Source organism: Carettochelys insculpta, chromosome 6 (genome assembly GCF_033958435.1).
Source record: "Carettochelys insculpta isolate YL-2023 chromosome 6, ASM3395843v1, whole genome shotgun sequence".
Lineage (NCBI taxonomy): Eukaryota > Metazoa > Chordata > Testudines > Carettochelyidae > Carettochelys > Carettochelys insculpta.
The window spans coordinates 18,177,485-18,203,539 of record NC_134142.1 but is presented as its reverse complement, the minus strand read 5'-3'; the positions used below and the strand labels follow the sequence as shown (position 1 = coordinate 18,203,539).

At 40.0% G+C, this 26,055-nt stretch overlaps 1 protein-coding gene across 1 annotated transcript in view; it reads right to left on the bottom strand.

The window, feature by feature from the left end:
* The window catches only part of JAG2 (jagged canonical Notch ligand 2), a 116,499-nt gene that overhangs the window by 5,124 nt on the left and 85,320 nt on the right, over positions 1–26,055 (bottom strand). The window contains 13 exon segments of the mRNA XM_074996377.1: positions 950–1,106; positions 2,160–2,291; positions 2,715–2,963; positions 8,263–8,378; positions 8,585–8,698; positions 13,376–13,461; positions 14,726–14,753; positions 15,844–15,960; positions 17,299–17,412; positions 17,863–17,976; positions 21,372–21,485; positions 22,153–22,317; positions 22,827–22,977. Coding sequence (XP_074852478.1) covers positions 950–1,106; positions 2,160–2,291; positions 2,715–2,963; positions 8,263–8,378; positions 8,585–8,698; positions 13,376–13,461; positions 14,726–14,753; positions 15,844–15,960; positions 17,299–17,412; positions 17,863–17,976; positions 21,372–21,485; positions 22,153–22,317; positions 22,827–22,977 — 1,657 coding nt within the window.

The window sequence follows — 26,055 nt, the reverse complement described above, 5'->3', positions numbered from 1 at the left end:
AATGTATTCCTCCTTCCAACAGCAAAACAAGGAGGCCGAGACTGACTGACCGACCAAGTCTATGACTAACCAACTCTATTGGTTAGAGAGCATTCCTAGATAAGATGCTGCAGAAATTAAGAGACTAGGTACATCTCCTACCATTAAAAAGCTTTCTTCTGGGGTTCTTGGATGGTGAAGGAACTAGGGATTTTCTACAATTGCTTCTTGTATGTATATAGGAGGGTCTGCTCGTACGAGACCCATTATACAGATGTTCTGAACCTGCTCTAGCAACACAGTCTTAGGAAAGGGAGCTGGAACAATTTTTATATGGAGGGTGCTGAGAGCTGTTGCAGCAAACCAGAAAGCTTGTATATAATGGAAACCACTTAAAGCCAGCTGTGCTGCAGCACTTGTTGCTGCCCCCCCCCCCCCGCCCACTCCTAAATCCAGCACCTATGGTCTTAGGGCTGTATTACCAAGTAGTACCAAGATCCATGCAGCTCTGCCATCTTCCCAGAGGCAGAGAACCACAATACAAACCAAATGGACACGGTGAGTAATGACTGATTGTATGAGGTCAGATGTTATGAAGTGATTATGCACTCAGGATGCTCTGCACCATGAAAAGGCTGCTCCTATCATGACCTTTCATGCTCCTGGGATGGAGACTTGGACAGTTACATTATATGTTCCATTGGTGTTCTTTCCCCTGATTTATCATCTAGAACAAGCTGAAAAATATTTGAGAGGCAATTCAGCGTGCCCGTAAAATGCCATATTTGTTGTGAGGCATGACACTGTGATCCTGCTACAAAAATGAAGCAGAGAGAGAGAGACTATGACAAAACAGCTTCTTTATGATTGACTGTGACTGCCCTCCTGACAGGGCAGGGGAAGAATGTTGTAAGACTAGTAGCAACAGAGCAGTAAATACAAATGAAATACTAATGTATCTTCACCATACCTGATGATGAACGCCCAACAACTATAGTCTCTACTTTGACTTCAGTAACTGCCAGCATGACAGTGCTGTTTTGCCGTTTGGTGATTGCATTTACTATTGTATTAGCAGCGTTCTGTATGAGGCTGTTATCTTGCTCATCTTGGTGCGGGACAAAAGACTAAGGGTAAAAAAATCATAATCATTTTTATAATTCCAGATCTGTACTGATGTATATAAATGATTGATCTTAATTAAAATGAGTCCTACAGACTGGATAGTTACACTGAAAAACTAGTTTATTGTTTCCACAGGCGGGCTGATTCAGTTTGAAGTAGTATGCAAATATTGTGACAGTACTGCACACTAAAGCTGTCTTGTGGCAAGAGGCCACTGTCCCTTGCTATGTGGCAAGTAAAGGTAGCAGACCTCCATATTGCTTGCACCACCAAATCAAACTTAGATCATAGCATAAAGGGTTTCATGGTATTGTCACAATATGAGCATGCACTAACGACAATCAGTTATATTTAAGCTGGGCAGCCCAGCCACCCCATCAACTTGCATCATTGCTCAGCATGCTCTTTGTTGGCATTGGTAACCAAAGAGAGCCTAGCTTGTATGGTTATATATGACACAGCTTCTTGCTGGACGTGTTGTCCTACTAGCCAAAAGCAACTTATGAAAGAGATCCTGCACAAACTCCCTTACAAGGAACCAAAGAGTTCAGCAGGATCTGAGTCAATTTTTACTTACACAGCTCATATCCCTGACAGATTAACCCCCACCTCCAATGCTTTCAGTGTTTCCTCTGAGCACCCTGGAGGCTGAAGTTCTTTATCATAGAAAAAAGTACAGAAGTTAACTTTTCTTTACTCTGCTGATGCGCCCAAGCTATAGCTTTTTGCCCTCAAGGACAATTTAGTATGTGCTGAGATTGTCAATATTAGTGCCAGCTGATTGTTCATATGGATGTGGGCAACTGTGCACTAGTTATTGTGCTGAGCTTATTTTAAAAAGATGGCTTAGCTTAAACAATAAGATGTCAATTTTCGGCCATTGTGAGAACTGAGTATTTCAATACAGATCCACGAGATAAAGCTTGACTAAAATCTTCTTAATACAGATATTGATACCTATGCTTAAATGAAACACTTAAAACCACTCTCCCCATGTTCAATTGAACTGGATAAACAAATCTTCACATTTAGTTCAGCACAGACGAATAACTTACAATTGCAACTTCCACTCCATTCTCTGTAGAATAAGATATATCACACAACACTATCAAAGTTCTGTCCTTCGAAACAGTCCGAGTGGCTGGTAAATATCGAATTTCAGTGCAAATGTTTTCAACAGTAGTGCCCTAGAAGAAATGAGAATCATATTTTTAATGCAAGTCAATATTGTATTTAAGAAGCTACTGGTGGCTACAGCTTTATCAATGTATTTTACATTCTCGGGGTGGGGTGGGGGGGGGGCGGGGAGACCCAAAACAAACCATAAAACCATGAGTGGGACAGATTTTCTGGTCTGTTTTAGCGGTATTTGGACAGAGAAATATTAAAATAAGCCTCACTAATCCTTGTGAATTACAGTGGCTTCTTCCGGCACTGTGGCTGAATGACATTATCATGTAGCAAAGGTCTCACAGTAGCGCTACAGATATTTGATAAGATTTGTAAAGAGAGGGTAGTAGCAGACATTAAAGAGCATGTCTAATATGGGGATATACACCAGAATTCAGTGCATCTATACTATTAGTTAAGTAGAACTATTTTGTTCTCACCTGGGGTACTTTGTCCCTGTTAAAAATTAAAGTAATTCTGGCACAGTTATTATCTAAATATCCCGAAGTAGGTGGACACTTGATATTGACAGGCAGAGGCTCCGATGTGCTGCATTCTCCCCAGTTAATGCAAGGTGGCTGAAAACACTTGATGTACTTTACTTCTTGGCATTCTTGACCAATGGGACACCAATTATTTTCATGATCCTGATGTTTTTGTAACAAACAGGGTTTACTCCCACACCACACCTAGAAATTAAAGGACATGAAAAATTCCTTTAGTTGGCATGGATTAGCTACAATTCCCTACAAGTCCCTGCGGTAGGAATAGAATTTACAGTTGTAACCAGTAATCTACAGATCATAGTAATGGTCAAACTCTTATTCTTTCAATCTACTCCACACTGGATTACGCCTTAATTGAAGTATTGTGTCCAGTTCTGGGCATCATGTTTCAAGAAAGGTGGGGAGAAATTGGAGACCATCCAGAGAAGAGCAATGCAAATGATTAAAAAAGAGTCTAGAGAACATCAGCTACAAGGGAAGAAAAGTAATTGGGCTTATTTAGTTTAGAAGAGACAGAGGGGACATGATAGCAATTTACAAGCACCTAAAAGGTTGTTACAAGGAGGAGGGAGAAAAATTGTTCTCCTTGGCCTCTGAGGAGAAGACAAGCAGCAGCTGGTTTAAACTGCAAACAAGGGAGGTTCAGGAAAAATTTCCTAATCATCAAGGTGGTTAAACATTGGAATAAATTGCCTAGGGAGGTTGTGAAATCTCCATCACCGGACATATTTGAGACACCTATCATGGATGGTGCTTGGTCCTGCTGTAAGGGCAGGGGACTGGACTCAACCTCTCGAGGTCCTTTCCAGTTCTAGTACTCTAAAGCTACATCTACACGTGAAGCCTACATCGAAGTAGCATATTTCGATGTAGCGACATCGAAATAGGCTATTTTGATGAATAACGTCTACACGTCCTCCAGGGCTGGCAATGTCGACGTTCAACATTGACGTTGCGCAGCACCACATCGAAATAGGCGCCGCAAGGGAACGTCTACACGCCAAAGTAGCGCACATCGAAATACGGGTGCCAGGCACAGATGCAGACAGGGTCACAGGGCGGACTCAACAGCAAGCCGCTCCCTTAAAGGGCCCCTCCCAGACACAGTTGCACTAAACACCACAAGATCCACAGAGCCAACAACTGGTTGCAGACCCTGTGCATGCAGCATGGATCCCCAGCTGCAGCAGCAGCAGCCAGAAGCCCTGGGCTACGGGCTGCTGCACACGGTGACCATAGAGCCCCGCAGGGGCTGGAGAGAGAGCGTCTCTCAACCCCTCAGCTGATGGCCACCATGGCGGACCCCGCTATTTCGATGTTGTGGGACGCGGATCGTCTACACGTGCCCTACTTCGACGTTCAACTTCGAAGTAGGGCGCTATTCCCATCCCCTCATGCGGTTAGCGGCTTCGACGTCTCGCCGCCTAACGTCGATGTTAACATCGAAATAGCGCCCAAACACGTGTAGCTGTGACGGGCGCTATTTCGAAGTTAGTGCCACTACTTCCAAGTAGCGTGCACATGTAGACGTGGCTTAAGATTCTCACTGAAAATAGTAATTTCTGCACTTCACATGTTGTAGTTTTAACTACTGGATTGTGCTTCAGATTCAAGTACCCATGAACAGGGCTTGGCCACATTCTCATTGTATGAACACCATTGTCATGTTCTCCACCAGTGTCTTATAAGGCTTTTCATACAAAGCACTTTAAAGGGATGCTATGTACCACCACCTCCATGTGCAGGGAATTGAAGCCCAAGGTCATCCAGCACTAGTGGCAGCGTTAATTCCTGAGACAAAGACCCCTTATGCTAGACAACATAGACGGAGTCACTGCTCCAGAGCACTTACAACTAACAAATGGAAACAGAACATAACAGTGAGACACTTTTGGTCAGTGTGATGGGCAGTTGTCTCAGCACAACAGCAGCCCGATGTGGTATCACATCTTTTCTGTGATGGTGATAGAGTTTTAATGAGAATAGTTAGTCTTACAGCTATTTTGCGAGATGTTCCATTCAGTAGGCCACTTTCTCTCTGCCTAGCAACATTTTAGTCAGTCTTAACTTTGGAGTGGGAAGAGGGGACATTTGGGGGAAATAAACTGCATGCCAGCTCACTAAGGCTACAGCTACACTAGAGTGTTATTTTGAAATAACTTTACTAGCGTCTGGACCAGCACTCTGCCACTGGCATGGTATGGCACGGCACGGCACACTAGTATGCCATGAAGCAGCATTTAGAGCTACATGCCAGGAGTGCCACTTGGTGGGAGAAGTGCATGGCAGTAGCAGCTCTGGTGAGTCACTGGCAATAGAGTTGGGAGGTGGGGGTGGGGGAGACTGGAAAAAAATGTACAAGTGCTGAAGTGTGCCATGAGGTGATAAAAGTTGCTGTGTACTGATCTAGATTACTCATGCATGGTTTCAAAAATAATCGAAATAGGTGGTGCATTATTTCAAAATTGGTAACCCTAATGCAGGAGTAATAAATGTCTATTTTCAAAATTGTTACTTCAAAACAGGCGCTATTAAGACATCACGTAGTGCTATTTTGAAATAGGCCATAATGGGCTCCAATGGCACTATTTGAAAATAGTGGTATGTGTCCAGAAATGCTATTTTGAAATATCTGGGTGCTATTTTGAAACACTGTGTGTAGTTGTGTTATTTTCAAATATGAAATAGTTGTTTTGAAACATCTTACTTTGAAATGGGGCTGCAGTGTAGCCATAGCCTAACATACCTCACTTCTCCTCCCTACAAGCAGGTACTTCAGACATTCTGCTCTGAAGTATTATACACCAAATACAGCTATATTTTCCCTGAAAACACCAGAAAATGGTGTATACCAATCTCATACAGCTTGTTCTCCTAGGGGCAAGTGTGTTGCTCTTACTGTCTACACCACAGCCATCTTTCAAAAGAAGTCCTTGTGAAAGATCTCTTCCGAAAAAAAACTCTTTAAAAAGTGTCTAGACCAAAAAAGGATCAACAGAGTAACTTACTCTTTCGAAAGAGTGTCCACATAACCCCCGCTCTTTGGAAAGAACAGGACAGAGATCAGGGGGGCACGAGAGAAGAGGGAGAAAAGTCAGGGTTTTTTTTTTGGGAGGGAAAAAAGTGGTATCTGCAGAGCAGCCACACATTTTCTTTCAAAAGATGCACTCGCTGAAGAACGCTTTTGAAAGGAGAGCTGCGTTCTTTCAATTTAGTTTCTAAACATCTTGTGTGTGTAGATGCTCCACTGTATATTTTGAAAGAGCCCCTTCTTCTGAAAGATATGCCAAAGGAACTTCCTACATTCTTAGGCTGCAGCTACAGTAGCAACTGTTGTTGTAGACATGTCAGCTACAAAGCATTAAAGACAGAAGAAGGGCAAGGCAGTATCTTTTACTGGACCAACTTCTGCCAGTAAGAGGATTTCAAGCTAACTCAAAAACCCTCAGGTGAAAGATACTACTTCATTCACTGTGTGTTTTTGGGTATTAAGGAAGCATTTTTTTAATCCATTAGGTCTGAGAATGCCCCAAAAACCATGCTATTTACTATGATCAATTCCATCTCAGGAAAAATAGGCTGAGGTTCAGCAAGGACTAATGCAAAGTAGAGTCCTGCACTTAGGATGGAAGAATTCCAAGTGCTGTTATAGGCTGGGGACTGACTGGCTAAGCAGCAGTACTGTGGAAAGGGACCTAGGGGTTATGGTGGATGAAAGGCTGGATATGAGTAAACAGTGTGCCCTTGTAGCCAAGAAGGTTAACGGCACATTAGGAGAAGTGGTTATTCCCTTCTATTTAGCACTGGTGAGGCCACATCTGGAATATTGTGTCCAGTTTTGGGTCACCCAGTATAAAAAGAGATGTGGATGTGCTGGAGCAGGTTCAGCAGAGGGCAACAAAAATGATTAAGGGGCTGGACCACTTGACCTATGAGGAGAGGCTGAGGGATTTGGGCTTATTTAGTTTACAGAAGAGAAGACTTAGGGGTGATTTAATACCAGCCTTCAACTTCCAGAAGGGGAGCTCTAAAGAGGATGGAGAGATTGTTCTCAGTGATGACAGATTGCAGAACAAGGAACAATGGTTTGAAGTTACAGAAGGAGAGGTATAGGTTGGATATTAGGGAAAAACTACTTCACCAGGAGGATGGTGACGCATTGGAATGCGTTGCCTAGAGGTGGTGGATTCTCCATCCCTTTAGGTTTTGAAGTCCCGGCTTGACAAGGTCCTGGCTGGGATGACTTAGTTGGGGTTGGTCCTGCTTGAAGCAGGGGGCTGGACTAGGTGACCTCCTGAGGTCCCTTCTAGCCCTATGATTCTTCTGCTCTACTGGATAGTGGTTAGGCCTCAACTGGAGTATTATATCCAGTTCTGGGCGCTGCATTTTAAGAAAGGTGGGGAGAAACTAAAGAAGGTCCAGATAAGAGCAGCTAAAACCATTAAAGGTGTAGAAAAGATGACCTATGAGAGAAGATTTAAAGAACTGGGTTTGTTTAGTTTGGAAGAGAAGGCTGAGAGGGGACATGATGGCTGCATTCAAGTACCTAAAAGGATGTTACAAGGAGGAAGGAGAAAAATTATTCTCCTTAGCTTCTGATAAGTCAAGCAGCAATGGGTTTAAATTGCAGCAAGGGAGGTTCAGGTTGGTCATTAGTTAAAATTTCTTAACTGTTAGGATGGTTAAACATTGGAATTGCCTAGGGTGGTTGTAGAATAATTGGAGATATTGATGAACAGGCTGGATAACTAACAAGGATGAGAGACGGTGCTTGGTCCTGCTGTGAGGGCAGGTGACTGGACTTTATGACCTCTTGGGGTCCCTTCCAGTCCCAGTATTCTATGTTCTTCAATAAAATAAAGATTCTTGATTAGAAAATCTTGATTATAAACTTCTTTGCCCCTTGAGACATGTGGAGCTAGCCAAAGTATATGGATCAGCACTAAAGATTGCTTGAAAGTGATTGGAAGCCATAAGATTATTTTTTTTTTTTTTTTTTTTTAAAAGAACATGTTATTTCCTGCAAAACATTGTAGGAGACTATACTGTAGTGTAGTATTATTGGTGCTCTTCTGGACTTATCTGTACAAAAAACTCACAAGCAGGGAAATAGTACTTTTCTTCATATAGTTCTCCATCTGAAAAGCCTGGCTGTGTTAATACCACAAACCTAACTCTACAGTCCTAAACAAAGACTGCACTCTGTGGATAGTTCTTGGAAAGCAGCTCTGAAGCTTGCTATAGGTAGCATTTCAGAGCGGTGATGAATTAGTGGGTAGACAATGCACTGCAAGAGAATCTCGCATGCATCTTCATCATCCACATAACATGATATATGTATAGCACTGAAGGGGTGATGTGCATGGGGCAAGAACACAGATGGAAGTGGACTGAAAGCTAATAACTTGCATATGAAGAAATCCAGATACAGAAGAAGTACAGCCAGAAAAGAAAAAGAATATTTATATAATCAAATCATTACCTTGGTGCAGTCTATGTGTCCATCCAAACACTGGCAGCTGTTGCATTCTTGATCCCATCTGCTCCCATGAGGAAATGACATTCCTTTAAGCCAGCAAGATTTTCCAAAACCAATCACTTTGTTAAAAAAAAAAAAAAAAAAAATTAAAGTACAGTTAGTGTTTTAAAGTACTGAACTGAATGCTAAACAGGCCTAAAATCAAGATTTTATATTCTGATGTAGCTAAGAACAACAAATAGTATACACCATGAAATTTTTATCAATTACTCAGTTGATTCATGAGCTAATCTCCTAATTTTTTTTTTAATTTAAAACAAGTTACCTTCTTGGCATCTAGGACCTACTCTTCCAGGAGGACAGGTGCATCTGTATCCATTTATTTCATCTATGCAAGTGGCACCATATGCACAAGGGGAAGACTGGCATTCATCAATGTCTAAAGAAAAAAAGTAAAATAGTAGCAAAGATTCAGTGTATTTTATTAAATGTTTAATTACAAGCAAGTGGGGAAAACAGCCTTCCTCTCTTCTAAGAGCTGTTTTGCTACATGATTGTTCAAGACACACATACTACAGACATTCGTAAACAGATGCCGGAGGTAAATCCCTCACATCAAATGGCAAGACTGTCACAAATGAGGAGCTTTGAAACAGCAGGACAAGAGCCACCAGATGTTCGAATCAAGAGAATAAAGTGGGGATGGCTATGGCACACTCCATAAACTATCATCCAGCATAATCCTTCAAGTTCTCAAATGAAACCCTCAAAGAAAACAAAAAATGAGGGACCTCAGACAACGTGGAGAAGATCTATTAAGATTGAAGGACAACTGGCGCACTCCCAGAGTCAGCTAAAAGTTTTGTCCCAACACAGAGTGAAGTGGATGCAACTTGCAGATGACCTATGCTCCATGTAGAATACAAGGCTTAAATAAAGCCTGAGCAAGAGATATTTTACTTTTGTGCAAAAGCTGCTTTGTCTCTGCAGTTTGAACCTTCTTAAAACGCACATCTATATAATGATACCTGAATTCACGCACTAAGCAGTAAATTGGCTTGACTGTTTAAACAAATGGAGTCTGAGTTTAATCTGACCCACTAGATATGATGAAAAGTAACATTTATGAATTTAATCTCTTCTTCATGCACCTAAGTACTTCCGTTAATATCAATGGGAGGGGGAAACAGAGCAATATCTTAGAGTTGGAGTAGAGATTTTAAAGTCTTCTTCTTTGAGCAAGACTTTTTGAAAAAAGCTCAGATGCTTGGCCATAACAATTCACCTTTTCTTAGAAAGGAGAAGTAATCAAATGCTTATGTAGATGCACAGGGAAGCGTTATCTGAAACACTAGGGAAATTATCAGTTGTCATTTACAAATTATGTCCTTTAACAGAGTATCCACATATGCTTAAAGTTGCAAAACCATCAGTACTGAGTGTGGTCTATACCACTGGACAAGTTAGTATAAAACTTATATCACAGATTTTTTGTCTACACTAGGCTCCCTCGTTCAAAGGGGGCATGTAAATGAGCCCGAGTGGTGAACAACATTGAGATGCTGCACTGCATATGCAGCACTTCATGAGCCTAATTCTCACTGTGCAAACTTTGATGTTGCTAACTTTGAAGCACTGGCAAGCCATGTAGCCGCAGCTACCCCAAAGTGTCCTTTCTCCCAAAAAGGTTCGAAGTTGCAGGGGAATTCAAGGTGCCCATGGCTACATGGCTTGCTAACTTCAAAGTGCTGGCAACTTCAAAGTTCGTGCGGTGAAAATTAGGCTAATGAAGGGCTGCGTATGCAGTGCAGCTCCTCATTGCTATTCACCACTCGGGCTCGTTTACATGCTCCCTTCAAGGAGGGGGCTAGTGTAGACAAGCCTTCTGGGTGTGGAAAAAGCACCCCTCTAAGCAAGGGTTATGCTTCTCACTGTAATATTAGCAGATTACTCTCCTGCTGTAATAGTGCATCTTCAGCTGACCTAGAGCAGCACAGCTGTCTCAATGGACACTGTAGTACAGACTTGCCCTGAATACGTTGCTTTCTAACTATAGCTCTTCCCATTTCTCCCTTTTCCTAGGGAAACATTTTAAACAATATTTTAACTTACAAATCAAATGTCTTCCCTAGAATATGCAAGGAGCTGATAGAGGAGGTATCTGAGCCTTTATTTATCATCTTTGGAAAAATCATGGGAGACAGGAGGGAGTCCAGAAGACTGGAAAAGGGCAAATATAGTGCCCATCTATAAAAAGGGGAATAACAACAACCCAGGGAACTACAGGCCAGTCAGCTTAACTTCAGTGCCAGGAAAGATAATGGAGCAGGTAATTAAAGAAATCATCTGCAAGCACTTGGAAGGTAATAGGAAACAGCCAACATGGGTTTGTAAAGAATAAATCTTGTCAAACTAATCTGATAGCTTTCTTTGATAGGATAATGAGCCTTGTGGATAGGGGAGAAGCAGTACATGTGGTATATCTAGACTTTGGTAAAGCATTTGATACAGTCTCATGATATTCTTATAAAAAATTAGGCAAATACAATTTAGATGAGGCTACTATAAAGGAGGGTGCATAACTGGCTGGATAACCGTACCCAGAGAGTAGTTCTTAATAGTTCTCAATCCTGCTGGAAAAGTATTACAAGTGGGGTTCCGCAGGGGTCTGTGTTAGGACCGGTTCTGTTCAATGTCTTCATCAATGATTTAGATATTGGCACAGAAAGTACACTTAAGTTTGCAGATGATACCAAGTTGGGAGGGGTTGCAACTGCTTTGGAGGATAGGGTCATAATTCAAAATGATCTGGATAAATTGGAGAAATGGTCTGAGGTGAACAGGATGAAGTTTAATAAGGACAAATGCAAAGTGCTCCACTTGGGGAAGAACAATCAGTTTCCACACATACAGAATGGGGAGAGACTGTCTAGGAACGACTACCGCAGAAAGGGATCTAGGGATTATAGTGGACCACAAGCTAAATATGAGTCAGTGTGATGCTGTTGCAAAAAAGGAAACTATTCTGGGATGCATTAACAGGTGTGTTGTGAACAAGACACTAGAAGTCATTCTTCCACTCTACTCTGCACTGGTTAGGTCTCAGCTGCAGTATTCTGTCCAGTTCTGGGCACTGCAGTTCAAAAGAGATGTGGAGAAACTAGAGAGGGTCCAGGAAAGAGACAAGAATGATTAAAGATCTAGAGAATATGACCTATGAAAAAAGGTTGAAAGAACTGGGCTTGTTTAGTTTGGAAAAAGAGAAGATTGAGGGGAGACACGATAGTGGTTTTCAGGTATCTAAAAGGGAGTCATAAGGAGGAAGGAGACAACTTGTTCTTCTTGGCCTCTGAGGACAGAACAAGAGGCAACGGGCTTAAACTGCAGCAAGGGAGGCTTAAGCTGGACATTAGGAAAAAGTTCCTAACAGTCAGGGCCGTCAAACATTGGAATAAATTGCCAAGGGAGGTTGTGGAATCTCCATCGCTGAAAATATTTAAGAACAGGTTAGATAGCTGTCTATCAGGGATGATTTAGATAGTACTTGGTCCTGCCATTGGGGCAAGGGGCTGGACTCGATGGCCTCTCGAGGTCCCTTCCAGTCCTAGTGTTCTATGATTCCCAGAATTCACCATCACTATACAAGGGAGCGTGGTTTGTAAGTTGTGCTTTGTAATTGGAAGTGAAAGCGGTATGGAACAGCAACATGTCAGTGATCACCATAGCTAGTGGAAATGGCAAGTGCAGAAGTGCAGGTTGTTATGGTATCTGAAATCCTGCAGGGACTAGGGAGAGGTTTACCTTACAGTGCTAGATTCCTAGCAAAATTGTACAGTTGGCTGGGGGTTTAATAATAATACAATAGTATGCCAACTAAACAATTAAGATGTTACCACTCTTTGTTCCTTTCAAAAGGATTTTGGTTAAATCCATTAAGCCACCGTGTGTTCATCAACATTCACTGTAATCAGTGTCACTACAGTAACCCTAAAGAAAGATTAGATTATAACTTTATCCCCAACCAAGTAGGGCCCAAGAGTATGTTGTTTCAGCCTTTAAACTAACAGACGTGGTCATGCATTTAGGTACAGAAGCCCCAAGTTCCATAATCAAACAGAAAACCTAACCAAATGCATTATTATAGTAGTAGTAGGCATCCTTCAGTCTGCACAGACTATGGATCACGCCCTTTATAGTTTCAATTGAGGATTTCATTTACAGGTGTCTATAGCTGCCAAGGTAACAAATGGGCTCACTACCTGACACCCCCTGTTGGGACACCTATAGAAAGTAAACCCGGGGACTCTGGACCTAAAAGCATGAATCGTTGTTGCTTGGGCCATAGAATGAGATGTAGAGGTACAAAGGCAGTCTGTGTGATCTTGCCACTAAGAGGGACAATCAATCAATCAGTCTCTGTGGGTTACACAGTAGTTTAAAAAAAAAAAAAAGGCACAACTTTACTAACTACTGAATTTGTGTTTCAGTGTAAGAGTCATTCATTCTGCCATTTCCCCACAAAACACAAATTAGTTTTTACAGTTCTCACAGCTGGTACTAAAGGAGCACTAAACAGTCCTTGCGCCTTACCTTAGCACACAGAACATGTAGCACAATATTTGCAAGTTTGTGCGATTATTGTCTACCCCAATCTTTGTTTCAGTTGGTTATGTAATTTCCAACCCATGATGTCAACAATAAGAACCCAGATGAAGAAACACTAGTTATTACAGCTAAAAAGTCTTAGATTGGGGTTTAAGCACAAAAATATGCAAAAATCCCTGTTCTATCACTACAAAGAGAAAAAGACAGGAAATAAAATGAGACAAAAACACCTACATAAAACCCAGCACCAGATCTTTTGAATACAAAATTTAAAGCCAAGTCATTTTAGTTGCTTTTATCAAATGAATAAAGGGATTCTGTCCCCGACAAAGGAACCCATTATTTACAAGGTGAGGATCAGTGTCTATGAATAATTCAGTTAGTTTCTGCTTCATTATTTGGGGTACTGCTGACCTAAGCTTAATGCATGAAATGTCAAAGGGTCAAGATAACAAAGATTTTGGGTTGGGATGGCATGACCTCTCAGTCCTTCAGCCATACAGGTACTTACTAATTCTGCAGTCTGGACCAGCAAACCCTGGAGCACATTCACATCGAAACCAATTCACACCATCTACACAGATGCCTCCATTGTAACTGTAAAAATAATAAACTAATCATTACAATGACTGCTCTCAGTGTAGATTCACAAGCCTAAAGATAAGCAAAAACCCTAGTTCTTTCACAGCAGCCTGTTCAAATGCAAATTTCTATTGTCCCTATTCATGGTATTTTCTCACTGTTCAACAATACGGAATTTAAAAAATCCTTGCTAATTCATAATAAGAGTCTATTTAATAAGCTATATGCATTGTTTTGTTGGTCTCTAATTAAACCTTTGTTAATTAAGCCTTCTGTTGCTGGTTAAAGGGATGATCTGTTCCCACTAACAGAGAAAGGATATCTGGGATACTGTTAGATAAATTATATTGCTTAATAACTCACCTGATAAAATATTATAGAAACTGTGGGAAAAAGTATAATTAGGAACATTTGTAAAGATATGAACACAGCTCAAGAAAAATGTAATGGCTGCATGCAAAATGTAAAATAGAAGTTTGAAGTTCCTCCCCACACACCTTGCTTAGAAGCGTACAAAATGAAGAGCTTGGACCAGAAAATGAGAATTTACAATAAATTTACTTAACCAATATGTCCACATTTTAAAAGCTTAGATTTTACTTAACCTTCCCCTGCACCCTGAGAAATTTCTGTGGAAATAGCGTTATTAGCTGCTAAATGTGTTAGGCAATGGACAAAGGAATCTTTACTTACAAATGTCAGAAGAGATTATATGTATTATTTTCTGCTACTTGTGAAGTTTCACTGAGACATTTTAGAAGATTCAGAAACAATATTTGACTTTAAATGGGATATGATTTCTTGTATATATTTAAAGTTAAGCAAATTTTCAAGGAATGATATAGATGAACTAAAATTTGTGATAGGCTAACCTTTTGAGGAGGTGTCTTCAGTTTTTTTTACTCTTTCAATTTTGATTAGTTGAGATTCACTAGATGAAAGTTACTTAGCACTTCATTGTTTTGATTAGAGTAGCTTTCAAAAGTACTTCTGGCACAAATACTAATATAAGATTTAGAAATTAACACTTAGAACAATTTAGAGTTTGGTAGTGACAATATTTATGTTGTTGGCAAGAAGTAAAAATCAAGAAAGGAGCACAAACAAGCATATTCTGTTAAAAGTTTCAGTAAGAATGTTTAAAATATTCTCTTTATAAGCCCAGGTCTGTTTAGACTGTAATTTTGATTCACTGAAGTATGACCGTTTTTAAAAGTAACAAAAATGTGCTCAAGTGTTATGAAAACAGAAGAATTAACAAATAGATTTGAATGCTTACCATGGATGGGGGTTGCAGTCATTGGTATCTGCAAAATAGAAGCATATGTCATTTGTATGAATCTTTACATAGCACATCAATTATAATCTGTAAAACTAAATCCATAAGTGAAACTAAAATTCTAAAAGGACAGAACATTGACAAAAGAAAGTCAGATGAAGAAGAATTTCCAAAATGGTAAGAATACACTAATTACATAAAGAGTTATTTTCAACAGTAAGACAAACAGCAAAATGTATTTAAAAGCTACGATAAAGCCAATGTAAGTGACAAATGTTAAAGCTTGTATCTGGTCATTTAATCCAGTGACCTTTGAAATCTCATCTCAATTGGCTAGATCACAATTTCAGAGATTAAAAGTGCTGTGAGATAGTAGCTAAACTCAGAAAAAAAGATTGTCAGTATAATCTTGCTATTATAATGGCATTGCCTATAGCTAATTAAATCCAGCCTCTACAAATAGCTTTTAAAGGAATACTATTCATTTGACCTTTCATATGAAGGCATGAATTTTAGCTAGATTTTTAGAAGTTATATTTAACAAAAGCTTGCCATTATAAGCAAATTCAAGACTAATACCACCAATATATTCAGCTCTGAACAATCTAAATGAAGGGAGAATATCAGAGTTGTTCTAAGGTGAAAATTAGTTCAGATGCCATGTTTTTTTCATGTTATGTCTTGAAGCAGCAGAAACACAAGCTGTGCCCCACCTTAAGGAGTCATCATATTGGTATGTCACTAAAATACTGAAATATTATATTCAAGGAAAATAAATGCTGAAATGGTTGGCGCTCTCAACAGGTTGTATAGTTCAGTCTCCCTTTCCACCCGCTGCTAGTTTTAATAGGCAAATGTGCAGAGAGAAAACAAAAATCTTTATCAAGTTTTGGACACACACTTTCAGAGAGCATTTGTATAGAGGAAATGAAATGTTTATGTTGGGAAAAAATTGGCACAAAACACAAACTTTCAGTTCATGAGACAAGTTTTGTCCCCTTTAGCTACCCAGAATGACTCATACATGTAGGCACATGAACATTAGCTAAACCAAAGCAAGTTTAACAGATTTGTACCTAACAAGCTTAGCATTTTAGAGGAAAAAAGTAAATTCTTACTCTGTGTGCATGTACGTCCTTCCCATCCTTCTTTACAGATGCAAGAGAAAGAATCACCACTGCCAACACACGTTCCCCCATTCATGCAAGGGTTAGGAATACAGCTGCTGTTTTTAGCTTTGATTAAAAAAAAAAAAAAAAAAAAAAAAGGTTATGTAAAGAACCATCAAAGCCTAGATTTCAAACTGAGCCCTGGATTCACTGGGACATAGGAATTGCTATTCAGCAGACTCAGGGTCTAACTGATCACTGGCCAATACGAGACAGAGGGGAGAAGCAGGAACCTAGAAGTAGGTAGTAGAATTGTGTCCCTTGTCTTAGGCCTTATCCTGATTCCTATTGGCTATGTCTACACTAGAAGTTTTGATCAACCAAACTCAGTGTCTACACATGCATGCATTTTGTCAGTTTGTCAACAAAACAACACTTTCACTGACAACATTGTGCCTCTCTGCAAGGAGGAAGAACACCTTTGTTGACAGTAAACAAAAAAAAAACCAAAGACACATGTAGATGCTACATGGGCCTTCTGTTGACAGACAGGGCCTACAGTTCACCAGGCAGCCCTCTTTGCTGAGCTTCCAGTTGGCCGGCCAGTCAAAAAAGAGCAGCTGGGCACTGAAGCTGCTTTGTCAACAGAGCGGATTGCTTTTTTGATCTGTTTGTGGGTTGGTGGATGTGACCTGTTGATAGACGTTCTGACAGAAGAGCTCTGACAGTAACTTCTGTCACTATATTGCTACAGTGTGTACATAACCTATTAGGCGGAGATTGCCTTAAGCATGAGGTTTAATAAACCTTTCAAAACATTTTGCTAGGACTATAATTCTAGATATTTACTTATGCACAAAAAGTGTCCAATTTAAGTCTTGTTAGCTTCCAAGCCTCATACTCTTCCTGTGGCAACATGTCAGGACACACTATGGTAAATATGAATGAAAGCCATGATTGGACACTGGAATCTGAGCCGATTAGAGTGACTAAAACGGTGCTGTTTTCATCTAATTTTTTGATCTCTTATTCCTTGAGGAAGCTTATTACTCAGGAAACCTGCTTTTTAGTCACGGAGACTGACATCTCATTTGCTCTCTCACAGGTACCACCACACCATGCCAAAACCTCAATCCCACAGAGCAATGCAAATTTCTTTGTGTTGCTCCCCATGAACTTTTACTGTGGGTGTCTTTTCCTGGAAGTCTTAAGGGGTAGTGGTCACAGTACTAATTGCAATGCTTTTTTAACGAAGTCAACATTCTGAGTGCTGGCTAGAAATGACAACATTCCTGTTTAGAGCCCACATGAAACAAAAAGGTATTAAATTTATGGCCACGGGCAAACTGGGCTGGCCTTCATCTAGCCCCTCCCAGTTACTGAGCACATTAGAGTAGCTAGAATGCTCTGTCATAGCCCAATCTGGACTGTACCACACGTCTGTGAATAAGGTTCAAAGTTTACCTATGTTACAAGTGCTTCCTTTCCATTCTGGAGGACATGAGCATCTAAAGGTGTCTCCATCATCATAACACGTTCCTCCATTGCTACAAGTATTGGCATCACACTGATATTCACCTGGGAGGACACAAAACAAAAACTAAGCAGTACATCAAGAGTGAATGGATGTTAACTAACATTTTTGGTAGCTGTCACAGCACGGTATGCTTAGATATAGCTTGATTTCTAATTTTTAGAACAGACTTTATACTCAAATATCATGGCATTAAGAAAGCATACTGTTCCATTTGCTCTGGCACTATAAATAAAAATCACGGCAAATGGAAGGTAGTCTTTTTCCACCACTCTTCGTTTACAGCCTAACATGTTGCACAATTTTTTTTTTTTTTTTTAGAACGGTTTGTACTGGGAGACGGCAAAGGAGATGATGAATGACTGATTTCTCTACAAATGCCCTCATGTCCATTTCAGAAAACTGCATGTGCCCCTCCACCCACTAACTTAACAGGAGAACGAATGCAAGTGTACTCAAGTTCAGCTTTTCTGTACAAAAGAAAGAACACTTACGTGAATGACAAGTTTTGCCTTTCCAACCATTTTTACATTCGCAGTAGAAGTCATTCACCAAATCAATACACCTGCCTGCATTGTGACATGGATTAGGGGAACAGTCATTAAAATCTATAAAAAAAAAAAAAAAAAAAATCAAGTACTCAACAAATGCAGTAGACTAGGATAAAGTTGAGATTCTTTTCTTAAAGTCAGGTTTACTGTCCTTTATAAAAAAGAAATAAGTCACCAAAAAAAAAAAAAAAGAGACACAAGAACTGAACTGGTTAGTATTGTCAAGGCTTCATATATTGGCACAAAAAGTGTGCCAAAAAGATGACTTGAGAATCAAGAGTTGAAATACCAAAAGCCATGAAAACACAACAGTCCAGTGGCACTTTAAAGACTAACAAAATAATTTATAGGTGATGAGCTTTCATGGGACAGATCCACTTCTTCAGATCATTGCCATACCAGAACAGACCTCGCTATTTAAAAAGGCACAGAGAACCAAAAATAGCAATCAAGGTTGATTTGGACCCATGGTATAGAGACTCTAGAAGAATTCCAGAGACTTTAACAATCTGCACCCCACCATCAACTTATGCCTCAACTACTTCACATGAGATACATTTCCTCGACATCACAGTACAAGTCAAGGATGGCCTGATCAGTACCACGCTCTACCAGAAATCAACCCATTGCTACACTTACCTACATGCTTCTAGCTTCCATCCTGAACACACTAGATCCATTGCTTTTAGTCAAGCCGTTTAGGTACAATTGCATTTATTCCGACACTGCAGACAGATACTGAAAACCACAAGATCTCTACCAAATATTCATAAACTTGAATTACCCACCAGGAGAAATAAACAAAGTCAGCAGGGCCAGACAGACAAATACCCAGAGACCAGCTACTCCAAGATAGGCCCAAAAAAGCCAAGAACAGAACACCACTGGTCATCACCTACAGCCCCCAACTCAAACCACTGCAATGCATTATCAGAGACCTACAACCTATCCTTAATCAGGATGCCACACTCCAGAAGGCCCTAGGTGACAGGCCTGTTCTCTCCTACAGAAAACCTCTCAACCTTATGAGGATTCTCACCTACAACCAGAGTCTATACTGCAGGAACACAAGTGCCGGAACTTTTCCTTGCAACCAAGCCCGGCGCCAACTTTGCCCACGCATCTGTTCTGGAGATAACATTACTGGACCTAACCAGGTTATTCACAGAATCATGGGCACATTCTCATGTTCCTCAACTAACATCATATATGCCATCATGTGCCAACAATGCCCAGATGCTTTGTATATTGGACAAAGAATTAGTGGGCACAAAACGGACATAAAGAACGCTCCTGATCCACAAACCAGTCAGCCACCACTTTAATGGAGTGGGCCATTCTGTTAATGACCAGAAAGTCTGCATCTTACTGAAGGTGAATTTTCACAACACCTTGGAAAGAGGCTGCTGAACTCCTTTATATTCAAAATTTGACACATTAATATGTGGTTTGAACTGGGATAGGAATTTTTTAGGTCATTATAGGGGCTCTTTTGCATACTTGGCTTAATCTAATTCTTGACTCCCCCTCCTTCTACCCAGCTACTCTCCAATTTGCTCACCTGATAATGTTTTTCTGATTTGTCAAGCTTGATTACTATTTTTGGTTCTCTGTTCTGGTATGGCTATGATCTGAAGACATGGGTCTGTCCCACGAAAGCTCATCACCTAATAAATTATTTTGTTAGTCTTCAAAGTGCTACTGGACTGCTTTTTTTTGTTTTGATAATATATAGGACTAGCATGGCTTTCCCTCTGTTACCATTCAAAAGCCATGAATTACAGAAGGCTTAGACATTTAAATTTTCCTTTTAAAAAACTTCCAATTCAAAACAGCTTTTGGAAAAAAGTTACTACACTGATAAATCTGGAGACTGAGCTTTTGCTACCCACAGAACCAGTACTGCATGGGCACCATTAAAGAAAGCTTCCTCACAACGGGCTTGATCCAAAGCTCATTGAAATTAGGCAAAAAAGAGTCCAGACTTCACAAAGCACTGGGTCAGGCCCATACTGTCCTGCCAATGGGCCTCACCCAGGTCCAGAGGGACCACTTTGTGTTGTTAAGTATCTAAGTACTTGGTCCTCTAGTCATCTTTTTGGATGAGTGATAAAGTCAGACCTCAGCTGACACCACCAATATCACCTGGAGTTTTTGAACGGTAAGAGAAAAATGCTTTTATTCCCAACTGAATAGGGGCAATTTTTGTAAGCAGGACAATTACCAAGATGAAATTTGGCCAAGAGACCACACTAACATCTCTTGCAAAGACGACCAACCCATTAGAAGGCCCTTGTTTCAGATCTAACCTGTAAGATGGAAGCTGCAAAACCCTAGTAGGCCCCTAAATTCAGGGATTTAGAAACGTTTTCCAATTCAGAGGGAAGTGCTCTACCAAAATACCACCTCCACTGTCTGAAGATCCCTCTTTTCTTTTGCAGTAATCCAGGCAAGTGTTAAAATCAAATATTATCCTCCTTGTGGTCAGCAGCCCATGGTGGTGGGAACAAACCCCATTCATCCAAGAGGATAATTTTCCCCATCTTGGAAAAAATCCAGATAGGATAGAACTTGGTAGCAGAAGATAGTACATTCTAAAATCTAGGTTATATTTCAGTTTATGCTTTCATTCCAAACTCAATGGATCAAATTCTGATTAGCAAAAATTAAACTAAAAACATATATATTTAATCCCCAGCAATCAATTGCTCAGGGGGCTCCCCTTAGAGTGACGGGCAGCATATTTCCAGAGCAAGCACCACTGGCGAAAAAAGCCCATGCTCTGTTGCAGTTACCTTTGACATTCCCCGACCTCAATCAAATAACTAGCCTAGACAGCCTTTTGCTGGCGTATTTTGGTTTGTACTCCAAGAGTACTTCTGGAGGTACCAGCAGAAATATTTAGAACCCTATTTAAGCATTTAGCTAAAGGAAAAAACACAAATATCTTTGCAATATAGATTGTTAGAGCTATTCCATTCTAACATTTAGCACTTAAGATTTAGTTGTGATCCAAGTCAGGCCATTAATCTAGATTTCCATCAATAATACAAGACTGATTTGTATGCAGATTTGTTTGGATTTTGGTACACCTGGATTATCAGATTGCTTTTGGTATGGCAACAAATGTGTTGAAAGCATGTCCTAAGAACCAGCATATGGTTTCCTCTAAACTATTTACAAAGTGTTAGTTAACAGCATGGTGAGTGCTAATTACTGAAAACCTCTCTCAAAAAGCACTACGGTAAAGTCAGTGTAAAATACATTTAAATAATGGATTCCCTCAGAAGATGCTTTCTTAAAGCCTCCTATGAAGCTATTTGACAAATAGAACAGGAAATGCATTGTTTGTACAATGGTCAGAGAAAGTCAATGCCTACATTGTTAACCACACAGTTAAATGCCTCTGAAATGCCTTTATAAAAAGCTGTAAAATTTTTAGTTGTACCCACTTGTATCACACAGCTCTCCTTCCCAGCCACTCAGGCAGAAACACCTAAATGAATCTACTTCATCAATGCAAGTCCCTCCATTCTTGCAAGGTTTTCCAAGACAGTCATTGATATCTGAAGAGAAAGTCATAGTGTTTGTTATAAATTGGACTATTTTAAATCAGTACATTAAATACAGAAGACAGTTTCGGATCTGGGTTAAACTTTGTAAAGCACTCAGTCCACAAGAGTATGTGTCAGACTGACAGCTCTGGAAACTTGTGCTCTGTGTCTACATACAATGGTCATGCACAGCCATGTTTTCAGAAAACTGTCCATGGCTCTAGTCAGCCTCATAGTTGATGCTGGGAATTCTCAGTCATCTGGCAAATACTGTAAGTCACTGTACCAAAAATTCTAAGTGGTGGATGGCAGGCTGTCTTACACTGCCTCAACAATTTGCCTCTAAACCTGCTCAAGAAAGTTCAAATTCTTCTTCTAATGAATCCATAACTTCCTGCAAAGGGGTTGCCCATGAGGCTGCCAGTTGTAATGAAGAAACCCCGGTGCAAAGATACGGATTAAAACCACAAACTGGCTTTACAGAGAAAACTAAACACAGAATCATAATGACTTTCAGTCATTACCAAGATGACCCAGGTTTAACCAGTGACCTAGAAGTGAAGAGCTCACCTGTCAATTTTTAAAGAAAGTTTCAATGCAACTTTCCTTTAAATGATTTTAAAAAAAAAAAAAAACCAAACAAAAACGACTTTTAAAGACAGAACAGATTTCCACTTACTTTCATGACAGTATGTTCCAGTGAAACCCCTCTCACAGGCACAAGTAAAATTCCCTCCTGGCTGACTAATGCACCGTCCATGAGGCCCGCAAACATTGGATGAAATGAAACGGATACCTTCCTGTGTAGTATTTGTGAATACTTCTATTGTACAGCTGTCTATTACTAATAATTAAAAAAAAAAACAAAAAAACGTAAATCAGTCACTCGACACCATTAGATCTATATAGAGAAGATTTGTGCCTTTTTTAATCTTAGAATAGTAAATACCTTGTTCATAATTTATTGGAAGACATTGTATGCCCATTCTGAGATTATGGCAAGATTCAAAGAACGTTAACTTGCATGATCCAGCAAGTAACACACAAGATTACAAGCTATCCTGTATGTGACACGGTTCAACTTTTGCTTGTGACAGACAAGCTTTTGAGCCACACACTGCTCTTCTTTACCTCTGTGGGGCATGAGCGCTTGTCTCTCTTGCAACAGAAGTTGGTCCAATAAAAGATCTCACTAACCTTGTTCTGTCAACCTGGGACTGACACAGCTGCAGCTATACTGCATACATTGCTTAACTACAGCACTTCAATAAAACATGCTACACACAGCCACCCTGTAATCCTCTGCATTTTTCTCCCACTGCATTCCACATGGCTGCTTAAGATAGCCCATACCTTTGCAAGAACTCTTCTTGCAGTGGTCCTTGAGGTGAGAACAATTCTTCCCATCGTAGTCATCAGAGCAAGCACAGTAATAATCTCCTCCTAGATCATAGCATTTAGCTCCATTCTGGCAAGGGTTAGGTTCGCAGAAATCAATATCCATCTGTAATAAAGAGAATCAGCTGTCAGAAACATTTCCCATAGTAATGCTGCATAGTAAGAAGCATTATCAATGTGTCCATAGAGACAGTTATTTTATTAAGAAATTAATATAAAACAAATGGTTTGCAAAATTATCTACCTTTCATGTCATTATACAGCAGGGGTCAGCAACCTTTCCAATACACATTGCCAAAATCTGACCTTTTATGTATGGTCTGGGTGCAGGAGATACCTTTTAAAATCACTAATAGTCCTATTTACAAGAGCTTCATTAATGAAGATGCAGGACTTTACCGTTTCGGTGGTAGTTGATAACAGTTGATCTTTTATTAATCTACAGGCAGCATGGCTTTAAGCAAGCTCCTGGCTGCCTGGGGAAAGGGGCAGGGTTGAGTTCCCACCTTGTGGGCCCATGAAAATCAGCTCACATGTCAATCTTGGCACCTGGCCTCTGTTCTACAGCTTGGATGGAGGCTGCAAGTTACTCTAGTCAAGTCCACTGCAAAGTAGTTCTGTTACTGCTATAAAGGAACAGTCTGAAGAGTCAACAAGGACTTATTCGCGATAGTCTGAATGGTCTGAAGTTACAGAAGGAGATGTATAGGTTGGATATTAGGAAAAAACTACCTCACCAGGAGGGTGAAGTGAAGCACTCAAATGCGTTGCCTAAAGAGGTGGTGGATTCTCCATCCCTACAGGTTTTGAAGTCCTGGCTGGGATGACTTAGTTGGGGTTGATCCTGCTTGAAGTAGGAGGCTGGACTAGACCTCCTGAGGTCCCTTCCAGCCCTAGGATTCTATGATAGTTTAGTCAACAAGTTGATAGTACACAAAAAGTGTAAGAAATTATACATAAACTAAGACAGAATTTAAACTCAGTAAGTGTTGTACTTAGATCTCTTCTTTTACTATTTCTCTGCGAACACTCACATGCTCAGCATTAGACTGCGAATTAGACCATGGTGCATCTTTTTCATACAGTCTACTCATGCCTACAACTCCTTGGCACAGTACTTCCAGAACATTAAAAATTCTCATACAGCTGAATAATTCTCCTACAATCTCCCCTAATAGTAAGAAAAATCCTATTTGCAAACTCCATGAATGGGCATATTTAAGAAAGGTGGTTTAAAAGATTAAATACTGTCAGTACTCCTAGGATGAAAATGCCAAATTTAGACAAAAACCTCACAGCATGTAATTTTTTTGCACAGACACATCCCTTTAAGGAAGTGACCGAATATACCGTCTTCTGGTGTCTGTTACGTTTGCTTAAAACATCCCCTAATCATAAGCAAAAGCTAAAAAAATATCCTATCATGGTACCTCTTCTATCAACTTCTATTCAATGACCTGTTTTACTTTAGGAAAAGTAAAATACTGTGCTGGGGGGTGGGGGGAGGGAAGATTGTGAGATTCACTGCAAAGTTTTCATTATTTTCCTGTAATTCTGACAGCTTTAATACAAACACTCTGGGAAAAAAAAGTTACCTATACCCAAAATGGGCAATAAAAGGCAAACAAAGTTGAAGGATCAAATATCCTAGACTTGTGGTTCAACTCACTGCATTAAGTGTAATTGCATTAGAAAGTTTTCAGCAAGCTATTTTGCTCTATTCTTTAAAAGACCGTTTCAAGCAGATGATAAAAAAGCCTTCAGAATAGATTCTGAGAAAGATTCTCAGATCTTGTTCTACCAGAAGTATTCATTTGTTTCCTTCCATTAGCATAAATTTTCCTCTCAGTTCAGGTTAGTAGCTCCTACTTCAGTAGAGATTTCCTGCAACACTCATGGCAGTCAGCCAACTCCCTCTATTACTGAACAAGTCTGATAACTTATACATTGTACTAGAAACCATCCAAAATGAAGATCATTCAAATGATCAGACCCTGTATAAAGGACCATGTGAGTGCTGAGTTAATGGAACTGTTTAAAGAACTATAACAGAGGTAGTCATGTTAGTCTGTACTCCAACAAAACAAAGCAGCAGAAATGTAGCACTTTAAAGACTAACAAAATTATTTATCTGGTGATGAGCTTTCGTGGGACAGACCTACTTCATCAGATCCTAAGTTTAAGAACTGGTTGATGGCTATTACTGGCAACATTTTTTAATCTAAAACAGAGATGATATTGGTACTGTAGTCACAAAGGTTAGAGGAATTACTTTTGCAACATTCTATTAATTTCATAAGAGATCTTTCATTAAGAAGTTTGGTGCAAACTCACACTGAAACTACCCTCCCTGGTGAATGTTGCTCTGCTATAGCAACACCAATGCTTACGTGGATTTCTGAGCATTCACACAGCTGAAAATAAAAACTAAATACTGCATGTTAAGAGGAACAAAGGCTATATTTGAGTTATTTTAATTCTTACTAATGGTTTTGTATACAATTCCAAACTGTGCTGTAAGCAACATCTCTACACACTTGTAGTGCAAGTTCAGATTTAAGATCTGCACTCTACTCAGGACTGGTGATGCCTCAGATGGAGTACCTTGTCCACTTCTGGGTGCCACATCTTAGGAAAAAGAGGTGGACAAATTAAGAGTCCAGAGGAGAGTAACAAAAAGGACCTGACAACGATCTTAAAATATATTAGAGAAGATGGTGATCAGTTGACAACTGATCAGTTGCCCTGGTCTTCCCTTCAGTGGGCATTGAGAAGTGGGGGGCCTATTTTGAATGGGAGTTTTAGGTGAGGTAGTTGAAATAAAAATCTATGTATAAGGATAATTAAGCTATGGAATACTGTGGAACTTTTGTCATAGGTGTTTGTCCAGCATGTTAAATAAAAACATCCTCCCTCCCCTGTTCCCACCCCCCAGAGGTCTAGGTTTACTTGGTTCTGCCTCAGCACAGTCATCGGGACTTGATGGCTTCTCACAGCCCCTTACATTTCTATGAAATACTTACCCACTCACTTATCTTTAAGTAGGCAAAAGGGACAACTAATGAGTTTAAGAATAGACTTAAGTTTCTGTGGGATCAGGCCTGAACACACAGGTTTTAGTGTAATCAAAAGAGCCCAGGTTTCAAAAAGAAATTCAGAGCAAAATTTTAGACTTGTTTAAGAA